This window comes from Oncorhynchus mykiss, chromosome 23 (assembly GCF_057628025.1).
Source record: "Oncorhynchus mykiss isolate SJ-2025 chromosome 23, ASM5762802v1, whole genome shotgun sequence".
Lineage (NCBI taxonomy): Eukaryota > Metazoa > Chordata > Actinopteri > Salmoniformes > Salmonidae > Oncorhynchus > Oncorhynchus mykiss.
Window position 1 is genome coordinate 1,488,160 of NC_143044.1, and position 9,341 is coordinate 1,497,500.

The 9,341-nt window shown below is 43.4% G+C and overlaps 1 protein-coding gene across 19 annotated transcripts in view; it reads right to left on the bottom strand.

Moving 5' to 3' along the window:
* The window catches only part of LOC110502249 (LIM domain-binding protein 1-A), a 38,590-nt gene continuing 29,249 nt past the window's right edge, over positions 1 to 9,341 (bottom strand). For 2 of the 19 annotated variants that reach the window (XM_090216533.1, XM_090216537.1), the window contains 6 exons: positions 6,428 to 6,600; positions 6,044 to 6,166; positions 5,778 to 5,855; positions 5,520 to 5,643; positions 5,245 to 5,381; positions 1 to 3,416 (listed from right to left, as the gene is read on the bottom strand). In XM_090216533.1, the coding sequence (XP_090072659.1) occupies positions 3,363 to 3,416; positions 5,245 to 5,381; positions 5,520 to 5,643; positions 5,778 to 5,855; positions 6,044 to 6,166; positions 6,428 to 6,600 (689 nt within the window). In that variant the 3' untranslated portion in view covers positions 1 to 3,362. Of the gene's footprint in view, positions 4,109 to 5,238; positions 5,644 to 5,777; positions 5,862 to 6,043; positions 6,167 to 6,427; positions 6,601 to 9,341 lie in introns of all 19 variants that reach the window. The other 17 variants (XM_090216527.1, XM_090216530.1, XM_090216532.1 and 14 more) reach the window with 9 other exon arrangements.

The following is a 9,341-nucleotide window of genomic DNA, read 5'->3' on the forward strand; positions in this document are numbered from 1 at the left end:
TTAAGTGAAAATTATTCTTTATTGATACCCTAACACAAATCAATGGCAGAAACAAGGCAAAATATAATATACTGTATATCAACACAGCCCTATGACATGAGCCGCTAACGGGAACAGGTATGGGTACTTCACACCACTGACTCAAATCACACCCTACTCCTTATATAAACTCAGCAAATAAAGAAACATACATTTTTCAGGACCCTGTCTTTCAAAGATAATTCATAAAAACCAAAATAACTAGACAGATCTTCATTGTAAAGGGTTTAAACACTGTGTCCTATGCTTGTTCAATGAACCATAAACAATTAATGAACATGTGCACCTGTGGAACGGTCGTTAAGACACTAACAGCTTACAGACGGTAGGCAATTAAGGTCACAGTTATGAAAACTAAGGACACTAAAGGGGCCTTTCTACTGACTCTGAAAAACACCAAAAGAAAGATGCCCAGGGTCCCTGCTCATCTGTGTGAACATGTCTTAGGCATGCTTCAAGGAGGCATGAGGACTGCAGATGTGGACAGGGCAATAAATTGCAATGTTCGTACTGTGAGACGCCTAAGACAGCGCTACAGGGAAACAGGACGGACAGCTGATCATCATCGCACTGGCAGACCACGTGTAACAACACCAGCACAGGATCGGTACATCCAAACATCACACCTGCGGGACAGGTACAGGATGGCAACAACTGCCCGAGTTACACCAGGAACGCACAATCCCTCTATCAGTGCTCAGACTGTCCACAATAGGCTGAGAGAGGCTGGACTGAGGGCTTGTAGGCCTGTTGTAAGGCAGGTCCTCACCAGACATCACAGGCAACAATGTCAACTATGGGCACAAACCCACCGCCGCTGGACCAGACAGGACTGGCAAAAAGTGTTCTTCACTGACGAGTTGCGGTTTTGTCTCACCAGGGGTGATGGTCGGATTTGCGTTTATCGTCGAAGGAATGAGCGTTACACAGAGGCCTGTACTCTGAAGCGGGATCGATTTGGAGGTGGAGGGTCCGTCATGGTCTGGGGCGGTGTGTCACAACATCATCGGACTGAGCTTGTTGTCATTGCTGTGCGTTAAAGGGAAGACATCCTCCTCCCTCATGTGATACCTTTCCTGCAGGCTCATCCTGACATGACCCTCCAGCATAACAATGCCACCAGCCATACTGCTCGTTCTGTGCGTGATTTCCTGCAAGACCAGAATGTCAGTGTTCTGCCATGGCTAGCGAAGAACCCAGATCTGAATCCCATTGAGCACGTCTGGGACCTATTGGATCGGAGGGTGAGGGCAAGGGCCATTCTCCCCAGAAATGTCCAGGAACTTGCAGGTGCCTTGGTGGAAGAATGGGGTAACATCTCACAGCAAGAACTGGCGAATCTGGTGCAGTCCATGAGGAGGAGATGCACTGCAGTACTTAATGCAGCTGCTGGCCACACCAGATACTGACTTACATTTGATTTTGCGCCCCCTTTGTTCAGGGACACATTATTCAATTTCTGTTAGTCACATGTCTGTGGAACTTGTTCAGTTTGTGTCTCAGTTGTTGAATCTTATGTTCATACAAATATTTACACATGTTAAGTTTGCTGAAAATAAACACAGTTGACAGTGAGAGGACATGTCTTTTTTTGCTGAGTTAAGTACACCACAGGCGGTGATGCCCTATTTAGGGAAAAGAGTGTGATTTGAGGCGTGCCCTCAGTTTTCTATTCAGTCACTGCAGAAGTGCTGGACCAGAAGATAGGGATGTTAGAAAACATGATTGGAGAGTCAAACATTATACAGTTAAGTCTGGGTGGATTTAGAGAGCTTGAGAGGGTTGATCCTATGGACTTGGGGGGCTGCTCAACTTGTCATGGAGCTCAGGAGAGACCCCTTGTGGTGAAACTTAGTATCTACACCAACTATGCACAGAGAAAACAGAGGATTCATTCATCACTGTATTGACTTGACTGAAAATCATGTGAAGATAACTATGAGAAACATATGCTACACCATTTGAAATTATTGCCCTTTTTTTTACTCTTCTCATGCATCTGAATGTTGATAAAGTGACATTGGTGTGGGTTATTGACAAGGTAAAGTATAATTTAGATGACAAAGCCAGAGCAGCCCACCAACATCTGACATTGGAGGCAAAGACATGGATATTGTACATGAGCTTGTGAATTTAAGCCAGACAGGCTCCATTGACATAAAAAAAATCTATCAATTGTATGTTGAACCCAAATTCAGTCAAGCTCATTGAATGTATTTTCCAAACGGTTCAAAAATGATTGTATTTTTGTATCTTTACTTTAGAGAGATTAGATCAACACCCTAAGGCAGAATACATAGAATTACAATTATACAGAAACTACCTTTAAATATACAAGCACAAAGACACATAAAACATGAGGTGGGGGGGGGGGGGGGGGGGAAGCCCACAAAATTATTCTTAATACAAACCAATAGTATGTTGGGGATTGATGTTCAAAAAGGTCTTGCAAAGTAAATTCTTGGTCTGTAGCTTTCAAAAATTGTGATAAAATGTTTGGGGAAAACAACACAAAATGTTTATCTTAAATCTTACAATGCCTTGTCAAAATTGTCTTCAAATGTTTCAAGTAGCAAATCGGAGAGAAACAAACATTGTCTGAGGTGTGGACGCAAGGTACTGAGCAGATAAGTAGACAGAGGATAGGGTGCCACTTGGGATGCAACCCTATCCTCTAAGTGCACTACTTTTGCCCATAGCCCTATAGGTCCTTGTCAAAAATAGTTCACTACATGGGGAATAGGTGCCATTAAAGGCACAACCTTGAACACTAAAGAGGTGGCCTTTCCCTTCAGATCAGAAACACTGGGCTTCGTTATAACCATATCGGACACTGACAGGCTACTGATTCAGACATAGACAACACAATATTACATAGAAGTAGTAATCAATCACAATAATACAAATGATCTAACAGTAATAATTATACAGTTATATACCGTTGATTCTCCTCTCCAGTCACAGGTTTCTGAATCTTTACAATTTCTTCATATAAGCCATAATAAAAAAGAACAAAACTCCATCAATTCATAAGAAAAATAGATTGAAGTTAGTGGAAAAAAAGTGCAAAGAATATTCAGGGGTGTTTTTTTACTTTGTTTTTGCTTGTCTGTTTCATTTTTAGAAATTGATATAAAAATAAAAAATTGAAATCAAATTAAAAACATAGAACATTGAAACCCACTTCTGTATGGCCAGGCGCTCTGGTCCAGGTGGGGAAGTAGGACCGCTCTCCAGTACCCTTGTGTGTGTATGAGATTTGCATGTGTGTATGTGTTGCTTGTGTGTGTGTGTTGTGTGTTTAAGGTTTAGCGTAGTGGTTCTCAACTCCGGTCCTCAAGCTCCGGCAGTGTACAGGTTTTTGTTCCAACCAGGTCCTACAAAACAAATAATTTCGTTTTTAAAAACTGAACGTTGGATTTATGCTGTAGTGCACACAATACTTTTTATTCTGCTAAATCTAAGAGCTAATAAATAAAGCTAGGTATTCCTTCCCTGTGAGGTGAGCACAACAGAAACAGAGGTACGTTGTCAAGGCAACACACCCAGAGACCCGAGGTTGGAACAAGAACCCGCCAATATGGCCGTGACGGCTAGCACTGATCATAAAAGGCAGAATCCAGCTCTGACTCAAACACTCTGACCGGTAAGCACAGACACTAAAAGAGCAGAGTCAGGCCTAGCGCTGATAAGCGAGGGGAGCCAGGAGAAGAGGGCCGGGGTTGAATATCACTGAGCATGTGCGAGAGAGAGAGCGTGAGTAGCGATTCATTCTGCAGGTAAATGAGTTGCGTATCTGGGTGTTGAGTTAGGGTTTATGGTTGTGGCTCTACTGTGAGGACTGAGAGTCGTTGTTCTTGCTGTCCTGGCTGTTGGGGGTCTTGTTGTTGTTCCAGGGTGAGTTCGCACCCCCCAGGGCAGGGGAGCTGCCGAAACTGTCCTCGTCCTCCAGGCCCCCCCCTCCATTGGCCGTGTCGAACTGGCCATTCTCCAGCCGTGTGATCAGACGCTCATCCTCGTCTCCAAACTCCCCTCCCATCAGAGTGGGCTCGCCCACCATCATCACGTCCTAGAGAGGGACAGCAAGGGCCGGAACATTATCCCCACAACCATGGGGGAGAACCGAGCATGGACGCTCCCAAAGGACTTAGAAAATGGTGGGATGGATGGGGCTGGGACTACCGTTGTTACTCGTAATGGTGAGTTTTGGGCTAGATGAGACTTATGGGATATAAAGTGTTTTTATGATTAATATTTTACATATCCTTTAGGTCCTTGAAGGCCTAAAATTATATGGACATTTTAAAGTAAAGCTTTTTGGGACCTCTGAAAATAAGGATAATTCATGTTTCAGTGACTGTCCATCCATGCTCACCCCACTTACAAATCAGACATAACTCTGGGTTTCAGGCACCCAGCCCAAATACTCAACAACATCTACAACAGGCCCAATGCCGGCCTCTGTTCCAGGGATTTGGGTAATATCGCCCTTCCCTGTTGGTCAGCGGTGGGCAGCCCTAATCCTTGAGTGCTGCATCATGGGGGTTTTCATTCCACCTCGGGTCTCATTGGCTCACTCAATCAATAACTGCTCAGCTGCCTGTGAATTCTATGTTTTGATAGGCTCAGGTAGATGCGGCTTTTAAGGTTGTAGGACGATAAAACAGATTGAGCGGCATGTCTCACCCGCTCCAGGTAGACGCTATCCCTAACCACAATATAGGATCAGATTGGCATATCTCCACTCCTAACTTTAATAGTTAGAGGGATGATATTGTATCTGATCCTGGGCCAGCGGTAAGGGGTAATGTCTACCTACTGAATGAGAGTGCGGCCCCAGAGGACCAGGTACTGCCCAGCACTGGCTCACGTCAGACAGGGAGTCTTTGGTATAATAAGCATAATATACACTTGCACTATCCCCCAATACCTGTAGCCGACTTTCCACACTCTGATTTTAAGACTAAAAGCCCCACCTCTACCCTTCCTCCTCTCAACCCCTATCCTGCATTCCCCTATCCCAAACAACCCTGCCTTGAACTCATATCCTTATCATACCAGCCCCCATCCCCATCTTTCCTGGCCCCACACTCCCCCATGTTACCTGTCCCAACCCCACCCGTCCACTCTATCCCCACCCCACTTCCAAACCCCTATCGTTCCCCGCTCCCCACAAGGTCATGTAGATGGGATGCTTACAGGTACCTGTGTGGAGAGGGGGAAGTTGTTAGCAGGACTCTTCTTCTTGCTGCTGTTGTTGTTTCCTCCTCCAGCGCTCATGTTGCTTCCACCAGACATCTTCCTTTTCCTCCGCTTATTGGGCGCTTGTCTGGCCGGCTCAGCTGAGTATAAAGAGAGGGGGAGAGGTGTTACTGAGATCTGCAGTGTGTGTGTCTTGATCAGGTTACTCATCACCCAAGTTTGGTTCACCATATAAAAGTGTGTTGTCTGTATACAGAGAGTGTGATGACTGTGTTTACCTGGTGGGGCCACCATGCGTTGCCACTTTTGGAAGAGACAGGTCTTGAGACAGTCTCTGGGACTCAGACTGTAGGTCTTGTGTCTGGACATCAACTCCTGCATCGGCTCCAAGATCACACACAGCTAGAGGAAAGAGAAAGACATTGACAGTCAGACTGCCAATACTTCAGGTATTGGTACTTCCCGGTATGGTCAAATTAAAGTGAGTACAACCTCCTTTTTCATTCTACTTCAAGCACTAACTGGGGGTGACTTACCCTAAGGTAGTTGAGTGTGGAGTTGGACAGACCACATCTTGTGATGTTTTTGGCCAGCTGGTCCAGCATCTGAGGGTCCTGCACCTTGGAAGAGGGGGAGGAGAGCAGGGAAGCAATGACTGAATGGTGGTCAGTAACACCGGCAATCAATCAATAACTGTTTCTGTGACCTTTTAATTGTGAATGATCATTGAAATGTAAATGAATCGTTTTTGGATTGTAATGTGATTTGTGGATTCAAATAAAGTATTTAAAGTGTGACTCACGTGCATAGCTAGTATGCTACGAGGCAGGACCTCTCTGTGTTGTCTGATGCTAAAGTGCCATGTCTTGATCCTCATCATGTCGTCAAACATGAACTCCAGGTATAAACGACCCTCCACACACACCTAGAGGGGAGAGAAGTTAAAGGTCAAACACAAAGGATGAGAGAGGAAAAAAATAAAGCATTGTTTGTGTGTGGGGGGGGGCTGAAACTAGTGTTTGGATTTGTTGAGTTGTGGAACTGTCGATGGGACATTTGAGGATTTGGAAATGCAGAACACAATGTATATTTGCAATTGAGAGTTAAATGTGTGCTTGCAAATGGAGAATGGAATGTGTACAAAGGTCTGTATGTTCAAATGGACGAGAAAGTGTATTTTACGTACCTGTGTGAACATGGGCTTGCCGTTTTGTGTAACCATGGTGCACTGGTCACAGTCTAGAGACACAAAGTTACTGTGGAATGACTCTTTAGGGTGTTTCAATGTGTAGAACAGCTCAGTGGCGCCCCCTTCAAAGATACTTCGGAAGTACCGTGGGATCAATGTCCGGCCGATAGCTAAGGAGAAGAATAATTTAATGACATTCCTTTGTATAAAATACTACGGACGAGTATTAGGGATAAGCGAAGAGTGAAAAAAAAATGTTTTGTACTAACATAAGTATTTTTGCATAGAGAAAATATCAAAGTTGATAAATAAGTCAAATATTTAGAACTCGGAATTTCAGTTCGAGAAAAAAGTAAACATTGAGAATAAAGTGGCAGTTATATTTCAAGATTAAAGAGGGGATTTGGTTAATTGCATGCCTCCCTGTTGCTGTGCACCGTTGAAATGCCTGAGTTAGATGACCTGGTGAAACCAATGATTTATATATACACACAACATGACTGACAGGGGGTGTTGAAGCAACCGTGCCTCCATCTTGGAACTCACCCACCATTGGGGAAAAAATATATAATTTGGAACCTATAGAAATATATTTAATACATGTTAGTTATATTATGTAAGCTAAACATAAAAGCATTACAATTTTCCTTACGGTGTCTTTTTTTATTACTAATGTTACTGTCCCCACTACAATGTTTAAAATGTTTAAATACATGTAATTTTGTCCTTGAAACATTTAATTGAAACACTGTAGAATCCCATTCATTCCTATGGAAGACTGATCCTACTGGGGAGGGCCAGTATGGCCGACAGGTAGCTTCAAAGCCTCTCAATAGCCAACACCTTAGCATCAGCAATCCAGGGTTTATATATATATATATATATATCAACACCGTAGCATCAGCAATCCAGGGTTTATATATATATATATATATATCATTCGGTGAAATTATCATTTGGAATTGGCTTTAGAAACAAGGAAATCCTTACTCTTTTAGCACATAATATTATTATAAGTATTAGGACCTTGTGGCGCAGATTGGGTCTTTCAGAAGGAGGAACCAAACCGACTTGGATGAGAGAGCCTATTGCAAAGTGAAATCAACAATATTATACAGAATACATGACCAAAAGTATGTGGACACCTGCTCGTCAAACATCTCATTTTAAAATCATGGGCATTAATATGGAGTTAGTCCCCACTTTGCTGGGAAGGCTTTCCACTAGATGTAGGAACATTTCTGTGGGGACTTGCTTCCATTCAGCCACAAACAGAGAGGTTTGGGCACTGATGTTGGGTGGTTAGGCCTGGCTCGCAGTTGGTGTTCCAATTCATCCCAAAGGTATTCAATGGGGTTGAGGTCAGGGCTCTGTGCAGGCCAGTCAAGTTCTTCCACACCAATCTCGACAAACATTTTCTTTACGGACATCGTTTTGTGCAATGGGGTATTGTCATGCTGAAACAGGAAAGGGCCTTCCCCAAACTGTTACAACAAAGTTGCACAGAATCTTCTAGAATACCATTGTTTGCTGTTGCGTTAAGACTTCACTTCACTGGAACTAGGGGGCCTAGCTCATACCATGAAATACAGCCCCACACCATTATTCCTCTTCCACCAAACTTTACAGTTGACATTATGCACTCGTGCGGGTAGCTTTCTCCTGGCATCCGCAAAACCCAGATTTGTCCGTTGGACTGCCAGATGATGAAGTGTGATTCATCACTCCAGAGAACATGTTTCCACTGCTCCAGAGTCCAATGGCGGCGAGCTTTACACCACTCCAGCCGACACTTGGCATGGTGATCTTAGGCTTGTGTGTCGCTGCTCGGCCATGGAAACCCATTTCATTAAGCTCCCAACGAACAGTTCTTGTGCAGACGTTGCTTCCAGAGGCAGTTTGTAGTGTGTTGCAACTGAGGACATACGATTTTTACGCACTATGTGCTTCAGCAATCCAGTTCGGTGAGCTTGTGTGGCTTACCACTTCGCGGCTGAGCCGTTGTTGCGCCTACACGTTTCTTCCCCTAGTCAAGTATCAGCCCTGCACTAGTTAAGCATCACCCCACCTTCTCAATCCTCACCCCTGCATTTGTCAGGTATAATACTGCCTCATCGCTCTCATCTGTGCATCAGTCAGTTTTCACCCTAGCATTACACCACATTCTTTTAAAACTACAATGACCATGACTATTGGCCGAAATACATGTACATTTAAACAGCCAGCTAGGAATGATCATTTAGCATCATGGTGATATATTAATTTCAAAAGGTACTAGCAAGAATAGCTTAGGGAAATTATGTTTACATACACAAACTAGAGTCCTTCACTTGCTAGCTAGCTATGAACTTATTTACAGGATAGCTAGCCACAAAAACTAGATTGGGTAGGTCTAGTTACATAGCAGGATCAATTAGTAATACCCAATTAATTTGCTTACATTTAGGAAATATGTTTGAAATGGGCATGAAATTATTTGATTAAACCAATCCATGTTATTTAGCTGTATTAAGCTATGGTGGTGTACCACAATTCTAAGATTGTAATAGGTTGTGTTTACATAGTCCCTCACGGAATTACGTTTCAGTGGCCACGCCCCTCTACTGGGGTAGGGGTGTAAAGATCCCTCAATCTGCCGTTGGCGCACATACAAATTAGCCTCAAGGTTTCCTTGTTAAATCTTCTTCATTCTCTTCAATTAAATACCATGACTGTTTTCTCATTAGCTGGGAATGTTTGAAATGTCCAATACAACATACATCGGTGATATTGTTTTACTTTAAGACAGACTGGTAGAATAGCTTGCATAGCTAAACATCACTAGCATTCACTGGTTGAAGTAACTTAAGAGTAATGGGAGTTGATTGGTGACTATGACATGAATATATATAATTCACAACATTGGGAGTTC